This window comes from Dryobates pubescens, chromosome 15, assembly GCF_014839835.1.
Source record: "Dryobates pubescens isolate bDryPub1 chromosome 15, bDryPub1.pri, whole genome shotgun sequence".
Lineage (NCBI taxonomy): Eukaryota > Metazoa > Chordata > Aves > Piciformes > Picidae > Dryobates > Dryobates pubescens.
In genome coordinates, this window is record NC_071626.1 from 26,451,664 (window position 1) to 26,466,798 (window position 15,135).

General features: G+C 46.6%; 1 protein-coding gene across 16 annotated transcripts in view; it reads right to left on the minus strand.

Annotated features, from left to right (window-relative positions):
* Window positions 1-15,135, minus strand: part of ERC1 (ELKS/RAB6-interacting/CAST family member 1) — a 409,085-nt gene that overhangs the window by 287,652 nt on the left and 106,298 nt on the right. For 7 of the 16 annotated variants that reach the window (XM_054168187.1, XM_054168175.1, XM_054168182.1 and 4 more), the window contains exons 4-6: window positions 6,304-6,378; window positions 3,375-3,530; window positions 1,127-1,219 (exon numbers count right to left, since the gene is read on the minus strand). In XM_054168187.1, coding sequence (XP_054024162.1) covers window positions 1,127-1,219; window positions 3,375-3,530; window positions 6,304-6,378 — 324 coding nt within the window. The remainder of the gene's footprint in view (window positions 1-1,126; window positions 1,220-3,374; window positions 3,531-6,303; window positions 6,379-15,135) is intronic. The other 9 variants (XM_054168189.1, XM_054168181.1, XM_054168180.1 and 6 more) reach the window with 2 other exon arrangements.

Genomic DNA, 15,135 nt, shown 5'->3' on the forward strand with positions numbered 1-15,135 from the left:
GAATTTATAGAACTATTCAGAAGTTTATTGCCCCCTTAATTCTAACATACTAGGTTGGTTTGGGTTTCATATTTTCACTAAAAGCAAGTATGTCCACAGAAATATTTTACCAGCTGTTTAAATTAGGCACAAAAGTATGGATGTCAAGAACATACTCCTGCTGTCAACCCCTGGGTGATACAACCAGTTCCAGAGGACTGCTAGGCACAGCAGAATAGCTGGGGAGAGATGAACTATTTGCTGCTAGCTATGTTTCCTGGAGTAGAGAAAAGAAAAAGCTCCCTTGACAGTTTGAGATGACATGACCTTTTCCAACGGGCAGGGAGACTGAAGCATAGGAAACCTTTCTCAAATCAGTTTGGTCTTTCTTCAAAAAGAAATTCTTTTGGGGGTCATCTCAGAAGAGATGTTTACCCTAAATACTTCTGGTTTGGTAAAATGCTCTCACCTAAACCCAACCACATTTCATTAACATTCCCAAGCAGCACCCTGGGATCGTTATCCCTGGACATGTCCACTTCAGAGCCGTAAGCCCCTGCTGCCGGTGTGCTAGAGCTCCTTAGGAAACATGCAGGGGGTACCGTTCCACGTTGCAAGAGAAGTTAGGACAGCATTAAGTGTTCACATCTCTCTTCTCAGTGAGACACTAGGATCAGCCAGCAAAAGCAGCAGTTTCACAGGGAAAGAATAACCTAACTACATGCTGCTAAAGTTAAACAATCCACTTGGAGAAGTGTTCAGCATCCAGCTTTTGTTATTTTTTGTGCAAGAATGTTAAGAGGCTTCAGCACGATTTCAATGTATTTATTATTTTTCAACCAGGGAAAACAAATCTCTTGGCAAGTCTGGTGCCAAAATGGGTGCTGAATACTTTGGAAAGTCTGCTTTAGTAGAGAAAAGGAAGTTACTGCTGCAGCAGCTCCAACCGCTACAAACCGCTAACCAAATAGATCGGAATGATGTTACGGACACCAAACCCATGTGAACACAGACAGCTCCCAGGCTGAGCAGGCTGTTAGTTCTACTGTTAGATCAGGCTGTAAAGGAGGTAAGAAAAGCTACCCAGAAAGCCAGAGAGCTAGCAAGCCCCAGTGAATGGCCACTGCACACAAAAGATAAATCTTACTGCAGAGACCTCGGTCTGGAGACCAGCCACTCTTTTTTTCAGGTCCTCCCCTTGAACCTCTTTGGCACTTAGCTCTTCCTTCAGTTGCTCTACCTGTCACGACATTGTTATGCTTTTTAATCTTTAGCATTTGCCAGCTGCTAGTTAGCCTGTTTCAATCCAAGGGCCTGAAAGTGACAAAGAACTGAACAGAAAGGTCAGTGCTCTTCACTCGTTTTCTCTTCTGCGCTTCGTTAAGTCTTCTCAAGAGTTTCATGGCTCTGTAATTGCATATAGGCTGCCAGACAAAAATTTGGTTATGAAACAAAGATGTATGCTCATCTATTTAAATACAGATCTATATGTTTATATATGTCAACCACTGGACACTTCACTCAACAGTACTGAAACTGGAAATCAGAAATTAGGACAGGAAAAGGACATTTTTCAGCTTAAGAGGAAAAGTTAATTGTCAAGGTACAGCCACAGATGACTACAGTAAAATACTGGGGCGGGGGGGGAAAGGAAATGTTGTGCAGTTACAGACCAAGGCAGGACAGCAGGATAACAGGACTGGAGCTGGCTATGAGGCATGAGAGAATAGTTATCAAAAAGGAGGAAATCAAAAAGGAGCAGGAGAAAAATGAGCAGAGGCAAGAGACGGAAGAGATCCAGAACCGAGCAGCTGAACTGATCTCTAGGCACACGGAGGGTGAGACAAAGGAGAAACCGAAGAGCTGCTAACAAAGGGAGAAGTAAAGCAGAAAGGGTGGAAGGAGAGGGTCCTACAATCATCTCTCCATTCTTAATTTGCAGGGGTGCCCTTCAGTTCCTAGAAGTAACCCAGCAGGATAAAGGGCAAAATTTAAAAAGAAGAGGTGTCATTATCTTGAGGTAAATCAGTGAGCTGGCTTGAGGCAAGAGGAAGGAACAGACTTACTGTGCACTTCTGCTCTAGGGCAAGGCACAATCTCCAAGCAACTTTCCCCAGCATACTTGCCTTTCTTTTTTTTGACAAGTAATCTCAAGCAGAACAAATGCAGCAGGTCACAATTGTTCAGGACCTAGGAGAGTAATTTCTGACCTCTGTACAAATGCAGCAGGTCACAATTGTTCAGGACCTAGGAGAGTAATCTTTGACCTCTGTACAAATGCAGCAGGTCACAATTGTTCAGGACCTAGGAGAGTAATCTTTGACCTCTGTACAAATGCAGCAGGTCACAATTGTTCAGGACCTAGGAGAGTAATCTTTGACCTCTGTTCAAATGCAGCAGGTCACAATTGTTCAGGACCTAGGAGAGTAATTTCTGACCTCTGTACAAATGCAGCAGGTCACAATTGTTCAGGACCTAGGAGAGTAATTTCTGACCTCTGTTCAAATGCAGCAGCTCACAATTGTTCAGGACCTAGGAGAGTAATTTCTGACCTCTGTACAAATGCAGCAGGTCACAATTGTTCAGGACCTAGGAGAGTAATTTCTGACCTCTTTCCCAGAGATCTGTACACTGCTTGCAGGGAGTATGCCAAAGCTAACTAAGAAAACCAGGACTGCTCACAATATACTCAAATTTACTGTAACAGGAGGACTTAATCACCATTAGAAAACTTTAGGATGCACTAAAAGACTGAGAAACATTTATTTGGGAGAAACAAAGACTGAACTGACTTTTGGCTATAGACAGCTCAGCAGTCATTGCCATTCTTTATACCTCACTGCTGTATTTCTTCTGTGTTCCCAATGGCATAAATTAATGTTGGCACCACCACTGCTGTTGACTCTACTCCCATTCTGACTCCAGTGCAATGGAAAGCATTCTAGGGATGGTTCATGCTCTTTTCAGTCCTTGCATAACACAAAGACTAAGTGTTATAGTACAACAGTTGCATAAAGAAGCCACTTTTCAAAGTGGACTACATTAAAATGGACTACATTTGAAAAGACCTAGATCAAATGAAACTTAAAACTACAGTGGATGAGCAATGGTATAAAGATAGATATGAAATCCCTTAGCTACAAAGGAAAGCCAGGAGTGACAGTCAGAGCAGGATTTGGGACCCTGGCCTTACCAGGCCACCATTACAATATTTTCAAATTGGAATCTAAAATTCTTGTGAATATCTTTAAGTTATTTTAGTGGCTTCATGGCAGAATACCAACAACATTCTGTTTCCTAACACCAGAATGGGCACTTTGCTGGAGTGTGAGATGTTCTCTCATCTGCTCACTCAGCGCAGTTTATCCTCCTACCATCATTTGTTTTCTCAGTACCTTATTTTTCATGAATTTGGAGTGACTCCTGTACACCTCCATTTGCTTCATCTCCTCTTCACGCTCCTCTGTGCTCAGAGCCCCATTTGACTTCAACATCTGAATCTCCTCTTCCAAATCCCGCAGGCCACGCTCCATGGAAGAAATTTTTGAGTCCTGGAAACGATTAGAAGAGACAGATAAAGATACAGTTAGATGATTTGTTAACATCCTACTGGAGTTTAAAAGGAAAAGAAATAATTAGTGGGACATGTAACTCCCCTTGACATTTACTCCTCCCTACAGCAGTCAGGATAGATGCCTTTACACAGCGTCTGGCCCAGTGCTCCAGTACTAAGTTTTCAATTATTGTATACCTTCCAAGGAAAGGAGAGTGAAGTACTTAGAGAAAACATGGCTAGTGGCAGGGACACAGTATATGATGGATGAATGCAGGCAATAAAGGTGCCTTAGTCAGCATAAGAAGAGGAGGCTCCAGGCAGACCTAATAGCAGCTTTCCAGAACCTGAAGGGGGCTACAAGAAGGATGCAGAGACGGTTTGCAAAGGCCTGCAGGGACAGGACCAGGGGAAATGGCTTCAAACTAGAGAAGAGCAGATTGAGATAGGATTTTAAGAACATGTTCTTTACTATGAGGGTGGTGGAAGCCCCTTCCCTAGAGATTTTCAAGGTGAGGCTCAATGAGGCCCTGGCATCCTGATCTAGTTGAGGATGTCCCTGCTGACTGTGGGGAGGTCAGACTGGATGACCTTTGGAGGTTCCTTCCAGCCTGAACCAGTCTATTCTATGATAAATCAGAGAAATTTAATCCTGATTAAATGAGAAAATGAGCAAAAACAGGAGAAAAAAAAAGGCTTGTTGCTACTAGTAATTTAAGTGAGGTCACAAAGAGACAACATAGCAAACACCCTAATCAAGGAAAAGATTCAGCAACATGGTTTGGAGTGGACAGTCTAATTCTGCATGGATAAAAGACCTTATAAAGATTCTGGCTCATACATACTACATAACAAACATTCCCTTGGCTGACAAATCAAGGAAGCCAATATACCATTATCCTCACAGTTTAGCAGGATGATCAGAGGTTTCCAGTCTACTTGGTCCACTATTGCTTTGGAAGTCTTTTGTGTTCAGAACAGCAGGAACAGATTTATAAAGCACACAGACTTCCCTGAGCATGGACATGCATTTAGAAGTTGGAATCTATTTTTCAGTTCCTTTCTGAAAACCATTTTGTCTTTCCTGAAATACAGGTTAAGATCTGAAGCTGTTCTCCATTCTTGCATAGGCCAACCCTTCATGCATTTTTTTGGTCTGATAATCAAAGCACAGCTGAAGGAAGCATTTTCACATACAGGTTTTCATTTGTGAGAGAAGATTTCTCTAAGGGACTGTTATTAAGACCTAGTCAGATCTGCTTCATTTTTGACAATAGAAGTAAGACAGTAAATGAAAGGCTCCAGAGAAGGAACATCAAGGAATGCTAGGGACTAGAAGGGACCTCAAAAGCTCATCCAGTCCAACCCCCCAGCCAGAGCACCTAGAGCAGGTCACCTAGAGCACCTAGAGCAGGTCACACAGGAATGAGCCTAGAAAGTTAGGAAATGACTATGGAAAACATTAAGATGGGACAGAAAGGGTTGGAAGATGGGGGGAAAAATAAGGAAAAGAAAAAGGCAAAGGTAAAGGAGAAGGGAGAAAGAGAGGATATGTAAATGAAGACAACAGTTTGCAAAGACAGTCTCCAATGTTGTAACTGTATTTGTCCAAAGCCTGCCAGATGCACATTATGGACTATACAAAATATGATTGAATAAAGCTACATAAAGCACAAACTCCAATTGCAGCTCCTGAGCTCTTGGCAAATTGCCATTGTTCCATTAAGATGCTTGAGTTAACAATTGAAGAATTCAATCACAAATTCATGTAGATGAGTCAGGGTTATGCTGACAGGCAGGCATCTTTCTAGCTGTATGATGCATTCTTTACATGGGCTTTGACTTTGCAGTTTGCTGGCTTTGTTGGCGCACAGAATGCAAAGCAGTATTTCCATACTGGTTCTATGAATAGAAAATAACCCACCTAATCATAAAACCTCACTAATCCATCCTTCCCCTTCCCATCCTTGTAATACAAAGGACTCTTGGCTGACTGAATGTGGTGGTTAACGCCCATTCTGAAAAACAAAGCGGGGAGGGCTTGTGAGTGCTTTGCCCTCCCTGCAGGGCGTTTTCCCCTTGGGAAGCTGAGTCTGTTCCACTTCCCCCTCCCTGCCCAGCTAGGGTGTAAAAGGGAAGGCATTGGAGTCATTAGCTCTCCTTTTGGCTCCTGCCTCTCCTGGATGAGAGCTACTGAGGCTGCCTTCCTGCTCCTGTGCCACGTGGCTGGGCCTGATCCTTCTCCCTGCTGCCTCCGTGCCTCTTCAGAGAGAGACTGGTTTTGTATTCTTGGTTTTCCCCCCCCCCCCATCCATCCTTGTTCCTTGCCCTTGTGAACCTTACCTGCTATTGTTATATATCTATATTGTTTAAAGAAAACTCTTTACCTCTCTACTGCCAGGCTGACTCCAAATCATTGCTTGGTGGATTTGCTCCTTCCCTTTCCTTTTTTTTTCCTCTCTGTTGGGAGGAGGGGAGCAGGGGAGAGGTTCTCAGCCTTGGCCCCATCTGAGCTCTTAACTCCCAGTTAAGGCTCAAACCACTACACTGGCAGAGCTGTAGATGCTGCTGCAGGCAGACAGCAGGCAGGTTTCTGCTGTGGCGGATAGCAGCTCTGCCTCTTAAGAGATCAATAATTAAAATATATGTAAAAAAAAAGGTGACTCTAAATGAGAAGGCTGACAGAAGCAGATGGCATTTGGTAGTCACCTTTCCTATGACAACCCATTTGCCAGAGAACAAACTCCTGCAGCCCGTGTGCAAGCATTTACCTTCATCTCAATAACAGTCTGCAGAGCCTTTGTCTTGGCTGTGTCAGGAGCGTTCTCAAACCGCCGGTGGATCTCCTGTAACAGCAGCAAAGAAAGCATCAGCCTCAGGGCATTGTGTCCCATTTAGCAAATACAAACAACATTACAGGAAGCTTCTCTTTCTAATAGCATCATTCAGTGCTGCTTTCTGATGTTCACTCCGTTGTCTCATTTCTCATAGCGGAGAAGGGACAGGAGAAAGCTCAGTCAATAGAATCACAGCCCCAGTTAAAGGACACAGCAGAATCTTGGGCTACCTCCTTACTCAAACTGTTGAAATGCTGGCAAAAACTATGATTGGTTTCTCAGGGAAATGAGTTTCTCACATAATTTATTTGACTAGATGCTCACTGAAAACAATACTGCTGTGGTTTCTGTTTCATCAAGCGTAGGGCACAGCTCTGTTGGTGACTTGCTTTTCCCAACCTTTCTACCCCAGAGCTGCAACATTTGATTAAGCATGATGAAAGTCTTTCTGCACTGGGCTTGCAGCTCAGCTGAAAGTACATGACTGGAAACACATTGCTCTAGAAGCTCAGAGTACACAGCCAGGTGGACATAAAAGTCCATGTGGTATTTCTATTGATGTGAATTCACAGAACTAGAATGGTCCAGACTGCTCCCAAAGGAATAAAATGCTACAAAGCTGAAACATCTTCTTGTACTGTATAAAGCAGTTAGGGGGTTTAAACCAACAAGTGGGAATACAGGAGAAACAATACAGTGTCTAGTCCAATTTTCATTCTTTGTCTTAAAATAGTATTGTCCTTACATCACACACCACTCTTAGAATGTTAATATTATGACACAAAAATAGTGTGGTGTGCATAGAGCATGAACTGTGATACCAACCAACCGAACCACAGATTGCATTTATGCACTCATGGTAGAGCCACCTATTCCCCTCACATACCTGGAAGACAAATCCAAAAGCCTACCCACAAACTCCTGTTTTCAATAGAAGAGAGAACATTTTGTATGACTGTCATGCATGCAGCTTCCTCCATATGATTTGGAGGCTTGATGGGGTTCTTGGTGCCATGGGTTAGTTGTTTAGGTGGGTTGGATTGGTTGATGGGTTGGACGCGATGATCTTGAAGGTCTCTTCCAACCTGGTCTATTCTGTTCTATTCTATTCTATTCTATTCTATTCTATTCTATTCTATTCTATTCTTCAAATGAGAAACCACAGATTCACAGAATACCAGGTTGGAAGGGACCTCAAGGACCATCCAGTCCAACCTTTCAGGGTAAGAACACAGGCCCAGGACCCTGTCAAGCTGGGCCGTGAAACTGTAATGTAGGGGAATCCACCACCTCCCTTGGGACATTATTCCGATGTCTAACAGATCCAATGGTGAAAAAAATTGTGAAGAGAGTCATGAATAGGAATGTTTAAGGTAAAAATGAGGACTATCTAGCATGGGATGTTATGGCTATGGAGTTATCTTTTCAGTGACTCAGTTCCAAGAGCAGGACAAAATCGTGCAATGATATGGCAAGAGCCACGGGAAGAAGTTTGCCTAAGGCAGTTTGCACAACTTGATGCTTGTGAGCAGTAACAACAGGAAAATCAAGCAGCAGCCTTGTTTGTCTTTAAACACTTTTGTATTTCCCAAGAAGTACAGTGGAGGCATATGCTGAACAAAATACCTCCTGAAAAAATAAACCCCAGCCAAACCCCCCACCTGCCGCTGGCCCCGGAGCGGGTCGCACCTGGCACGCATTCAGCAAGACCAAGTGCCAGGCACTGCACTTTGGCCACAACAACCCCAGGCATTACTACAGGCTGGGGTCAGAGTGGCTGAGAGCAGCCAGGCAGAAAGGGACCTGGGGGTACTGGTTGACAGTGTGCCCAGGTGGTCACGAAGGTCAATGGCAATCTGGCCTGCATCAGGAATAGTTTGGCCAGCAGGAGCAGGGAGGTCATTGTGCCCTGTACTCTGCACTGGTTAGGCCACACCTTGAGTCCTGTGTCCACTTCTGGGTTCCTCTATTTAAGAAGGACATTGAGACACTTGAAGGTGTCCAGAGAAGGGCAACAAGGCTGGGGAGAGGCCTTGAGCACAGCCCTGTGAGGAGAGGCTGAGGGAGCTGGGGTTGCTTAGCCTGGAGAAGAGGAGGCTCAGGGGAGACCTTCTTGCTCTCTACAACTCCCTGAAGGGAGGTTGTAGCCAGGTGGGGGTTGGTCTCTTCTCTCTAGCAACCAGCACCAGAACAAGAGGACACAGTCTCAAACTGCACCAGGGGAGATTTAGGTTGGAGGTGAGGAGAAAGTTCTTCACAGAGAGAGTTGTTCGCTGTTGGAATGTGCTGCCCAGTGAGGTGGTGGAGTCGCCATGCCTGGAGGTGTTCAAAAAGGGTTGGATGTGGCACTTGGAGCCATGGCTTAGTTAGTCATGAGGTGTTGGGTGACAGGTTGGACTTGATCTTTGAGGTCTTTTCCAACCTTACTGATTCTATGATTTGTTTCTCCCATAGTCAACAGAGAACTTGAGAGCCTCTGGTCATATAGCATAAACATCCTATAGAGCAGAGTGAAGCAACACTATTATCACACCACTGCTTCCCTGTAGCTGCATTCACATCATGTATTTGCTAAAATCTAAGCAGTCCAGCCAGGCTTTTCTTCTGGCCTAAGATGTCATCTACCTTCCTGGAAGGTGCATGCCCAAAGAAGGGGCAGTGAGCATTCCTGTCTGTTGTGCCTCCCAACTGATGTTCATAGCACTGCTCAGGGAGTGATTTGTCATCACCGGCCTTCCACACTGTTGGTCTCTAGCAGTCTTCCACTTCTCCATCTGCCTACAGGGTTAGAAGCCAGGTTCTTTTTACCTACAGTTAAGCAGATATGGCTTCTACCTAGTCAGCAGGTTTTAAACCAAGTGAGGCAGTCGCTTCAGCATGAATACGCTGCTGTAAAATTTAAGGAGGGGCACATACTACACTGACATGCCCTTTCCAGGAGGGCACCCCAAATAGCAGTGCTGGGCTGGATGTTCAGAGGGAGAGCCTCCTCTACCCATCATGCAACTGATGCCACATGGAGCTACTGTATTGCACTGATAAAATAATAATAATAACAACAATAATAACAATAATAACAATAATAACAATAATGATAATGATAATCATAATCATAAAAAACAACAACCAGGTAGGAAGAGACCTTCAAGATCATCGTGTCCAACCCATCAACCAATCCAACACCACCCAAACAACTAACCCACAGCACCAAGCACCCCATCAAGTCTTCTCCTGAACACCTCCAATGATGGTGACTCCACCACCTCCCCAGGCAGCCCATTCCAATGGGCAATCACTCTCTCTGTGTAGAACTTCTTCCTAACCTCCAGCCTAAACCTCCCCTGGCGCAGCCTGAGACTGTGTCCTCTTGTTCTGGTGCTGGCTGCCTGGGAGAAGAGACCATCCTCTGCCTGTCTACAACCTCCCTTCAGGGAGTTGTAGAGAGCAATAAGGTCACCCCTGAGTCTCCTCCTCCCCAGGCTAAGCAACCCCAGCTCCCTCAGCCTCTCCTCACAGGGCTGTGTTCCAAGCCCCTCACCAACTTTGTTGCCCTTTTCTGGACACGCTCCAGCAAGTCAACCTCCTTCCTAAACTGAGGGGCCCAGAACTGGACACAGGACTCAAGGTGTGGCCTAACCAGTGCAGTGTACAGGGGCAGAATGACCTCCCTGCTCCTGCTGGCCACACTGTTCCTGATGCAGGCCAGGATGCTGTTGGCCTTCTTGGCTGCCTGGGCACACTGCAGGCTCATGTTCAGCCTACCATCAACCAGCACCCCCAGGTCCCTCTCTGCCTGGCTGCTCTCCAGCCACTCTGACCCCAGCCTGTAGCACTGCCTGAGGTTGCTGTGGCCAATGTGCAGAACCTGGCACTTGGATGTGTTCAATCTCCTGCCCTTGGACTCTGCCCACCTGTCCAGCCTGTTGAGGTCCCTCTGCAGAGCCTCTCTACCCTCCAGCAGATCAACTCCTGCCCCCAGTTTGGTGTCATCAGCAAATGGCCTTGAACAGGGAGCCCCCAGTCACCAAGAAGAGCAGACAAGCTGATACTGCTTCTGATTCTTCTGAAAGGGCTCCCAAAGCATCTTCACAAGAGGCAAGTGATTCCAGTCAGAATTAGAGGGGCCCTGCTTCCAACCAGATTGAAAAGAGGGACAGTTGGCTTTATTGGACTGTATGGAACTGACATCTTGGATGTGGAACCTGTCTGTATTTGTGGTGTGACAAAGGGAGCTGCACTCATGCATGTGCCAGAAGCTGAGCACTGGAATGCAAGCTACAGTTTGCTTTCGTTTGGAGGGGCGGAAGGAGTCACTGGAATTGACTGCCCCAGGGATGGAAACACAGCCCCACCATTTAGACTGGTCATGGACTGATCCAGACTGTACTGGAACAGAGTGGAGCTCCAGAGCATCTGCAGTGAGCAGTCCCCTGTGTACTGTGAAGTGATCTCACTTTGAGTGAGAATGGACAGACCTATGATGTCTATTGTCTGATGCTGATTGCTGCTGGGCATCATGCAGATAGTATAGAACAAGGTGGGGAGAATGCAATGAACTGAATTGAACCTGCTGCTGTTATCCAACCATGCTTCAGTCATGCCAGCTTCAAAAATGAATGTCCTGGATGGAGCAAAGTATGATGGAGATAAAAGTTCAGATTGCAACATGGGAGGCTTCCTGCTCCAGTTGTTGCTTCTGGGTTCTGGTCCTTGGGGGTTGGCTCTCTCCTGCAGGCATGGCAGTGGAATGGGTGGGAGTTGGGTAGCTCTGGCTTTGGGTTTCTGTTTTATGCTGCTTTCTCCCCTGTGTATTTCACTGTACTGCTTCTGCAAATAGGTTGAGCTAAGGAAATCATGCATTGTATTATTAGATTAATTAGTTTATTAGCTGAAGTAATTGTGCATTGTGCTTATGATACCTTGTGTTACATTAAACTCTTATCTCTTTGTCTCAGCCCTGAGCTGTGTGTGTCACTTCCCCTCACGTTTGTGGTGGGCAGCAGCAGGTTAGCCCTTGTGCTAAACCGTTCCATAGGGCCAGCTAAAGACTGCAGTGTCTCTGGGATTATCTCCTTAGCAAATCCATAAGCTTTTCTGAAGTAGACAGCAGTCAGCTCAACCAACTGAACCTTTTTCTACTGCTTCCTGTCCCCACCCTCAGAAGAAGAAAAAAGCAGCTGTCAGCACATATGATATCATCAGCACAAACTGGATCAAAATCATCATGTCACTCCTGTTACCTACTCCACTCTCAGCATTTTTCTTGAGACACATCACCGAAACTACTTTTCTAGTCTGCCTCCACTCCTTACTATTCAAGTGGCCACCTCTTCAGAGGTGATGGTGCAGATTCATTTGGTGGTGCTGCCACACACAGTGTTAGAGAAGCAGCTCACCATGAGGTTGAATTTAAAAATGTCATTTCAAGCATAGGACAGTCTGCCACACACTCTGCTCCTAAGGATCTCAGAGCTTAGGTTACTACTGGCAAGAGACAAAAGTCATAGTGCTACATATGCCTTAAGAATAAACTACAATGAGCATCTAATGCTCAAGACCAGCTTAAGCATTTAGAGTCATGTGGTCTGTGGAGACAGGTTGGACTCAATGATCCTTGGGGACTCTTCCAACCTTAGTTATACTGTGATACTGTGATACTGTGAGATAGGACAGGGCACAGATCCAACAGCCTCCACCCATTTCTCAGCACTCTCTATCAGTCCCTGTCATGAGAAACAGGACTCTCCTTCAGTGCCCTTGGTCTTCCTCCACAGAGATTTATTTCAGCTGCCTTCCTTAAGGCATTTGTGGTTTATTTTCCCTTGTTTCCATCTTAGCCAGTTGTAGTGTGTTGATTCAAGACTTTCACAATCATTCCAAGGTACTGTGTCTGCCAGTGCTTTCCACAAGGAGCTTCTGCCTTGCTGCCAGCACAGTGTGCAGACATCTCTCCAGTCCCTCAGCATGTGTGACTCCAGCCAGGCTGAAGCCTTCAGGAATTTTCAAAGGATGCTTTTGCAAAATCAAGTGATAGGAGCAGCCTCCTCCTGGAAGATGTCCATATCTGATGTTTGCAGAGTGGACATGGGGGACTCCATTCATGCACTCACCAAATGGCATACTGCTGGAAAGACACACAGTGGCTTCACTGCTCTGGAAGAGTAGGCCTGTAGCATTTGGGCTGAAATGAACGGTGCTGGTTGGAGCCATCCATTGTACAACACAAACATCAGGGTAGAAACATAACTTGCACCTATCCCTCTGGCTGGGCTTAGAGACACTCCACACCCTCCAGTTCCTCCTCTCAATGCTCAAGCCTTTTCCTGCAGTTCCCTGAGGCGGAGGGAGACAGAGAGGGTAAGACACAGATTGTGGCACATGAAGTGTGGTAGTATGTGAGAGCACTTGCAGAGCACATCCTGTATTGCTGTAATACCAAACTATCCCGTAATGCCTGCTCGGATGTGACAGCACCTCCTGAGAATGTAACCAACTGTCATGGTTTAATGAGCAGACAGATTGCTCTGCTGCTCCAAAAGGGGAAAAAGAATAACACTCACACAAAGGATTGGATTGGAAAGTTGAAATGGAAAGGCTATTCACAAGCTCCAATGCTACTCTTACATAGTGGTGAGCACAGCAAAGCATATAAAATACACACAGTCTAGGCTTAATACACAAGCCCATTAAGCCAAAGCAGATACACAAAACCTTCCACCAAAGCAGACCAAAACCCCAGTATTCCTTTTCTCCCCTCACCTGGGGTTTACCTTAGGCCCCAGTGCTCTTTCTTCCTCCCCATCAGTGAGCTGGTTTCAGGCCCACACTGCCTCACTTTGTTTCTCTCTCCCACAGCCCATCAGAGGAGAGGCTGAGGGAGCTGGGGTTGCTTAGCCTGGAGAAGAGGAGACTCAGGGGTGACCTTCTTGCTCTCTACAACTACCTGAAGGGAGGTTGTAGACAGGCAGAGGTTGGTCTCTTCTCCCAGGCAGCCAGTACCAGAACAAGAGGACACAGTCTCAGGCTGCACCAGGAGAGGTTCAGGCTGGATGTTAGGAGGAAGTTCTATACAGAGAGAGTGATTGCCCATTGGAATGGGCTGCCTGGGGAGGTGGTGGAGTCACCATCATTGGAGGTGTTCAGGAGGAGACTTGATGGGGTGCTTGGTGCCATGGGTTAGTTGTTTAGGTGGTGTTGGATTGGTTGATGGGTTGGACACGATGATCTTGAAGGTCTCTTCCAACCTGGTTTATTCTATGTAAGCAAATGATACAGCTCTATGTAAGGGCTGCCCTAACCCCCCATGCCTAGGCCATAACCGCACACTACAAATACCAAAGATAAGAGAGGTGCCTCCCATGGGAGCAGAGAAGGAAGAAAGACAAAGACATAACTTTGCAGCCAGCTTTATAGGGATGCAGGATTTATGGGAAGAAATACAAAGATTACACCTTCAGGGAGGTTTAGGCTGGATGTTAGGAAGAAGTTCTTCACAGAAAGAGAGATTGGCCATTGGAATTGCAGTATCACAGTATCACAGTATCACCCAGGCTGGAAGAGACCTCAAAGATCATGGAGTCCAACCTGGCACCACAGACCTCATGGCTAGACCATGGCACCAAGTGCCATGTCTAATCCCCTCTTGAATACCTCCAGGGATGGGGACTCCACCACCTCCCTGGGCAGGACATCCCAATGGCCAATCTCTCTTTCTGGGAAGAACTTTCTCCTCACCTCAAGCCTAAACTTCCCCTGGTGCAGCTTGAGACTGTGTCCTCTTGTTCTGGTTGCCTGGGAGAAAAGACCAACTCCCTCCTAGCTACAACCAGCCTTCAGGTAGTTGTAGACAGCAATAAGGTCTTCCCTGAGCCTCCTCTTCTCCAGGCTAAGCAACCCCAGCTCCCTCAGCCTCTCCTCACAGGGCTGTGCTCAAGGCCTCTCCCCAGCTTTGTTGCCCTTCTCTGGACACCTTCAAGTGTCTCAATGTCCTTCCTAAACTGAGGGGCCCAGAACTGGACACAGGACTCAAGGTGTGGCCTAACCAGTGCAGAGTACAGGGCACAATGACCTCCCTGCTCCTGCTGGCCACACTATTCTTGATGCAGGCCAGGATGCCCTTGGCCTTCTTGGCCACCTGGGCACACTGCTGGCTCATGTTTAGGCAGCTGTCAATCAGCACCCCCAGGTCCCTCTCTGTTTGGCAGCTCTCAGCCACTCTGACCCCAGCCTGTAGCTCTGCATGGGGTTGCTGTGGCCCAAGTGCAGCCCCTGGCACTTGGACTTGTTGAATGCCATCCTGTTGGCCTCTGCCCATCTGTCCAGTCGGTCGAGGTCCCTCTGCAGAGCCTTTCAGCCCTCTAACTGACCAACACCTGCTCCCAACTTGGTGTCATCTGCAATTTGCTGATGACTGACTCAATGCCCTCATCCAGATCATCAATGAAGATGTTAAAGAGGATGGGGCCCAGCACTGATCCCTAGGGCACACCACTGGTGCCTGGCTGCCAGCTGGCTGTGGCACCATTCACCACCACTCTCTGGGCTCAGCCTCCAGCCAGTTCCTAACCCAGCTCAGAGAGCTGCTGCCCAAGCCAGGGGCTGACAGCTTGGCCAGGAGTTTGCTGTGGGGGATGGTGTCAAAGGCCTTGCTGAAGTCCAGGCAGACCACATCCACAGCCTGCCCAACACCCACCAGGCAGGTCACCTGATCATAGAAGGAAATCAGGTTGGAGAGGCAGGATCTGCCCTTCCTAAATCCATGTTTGC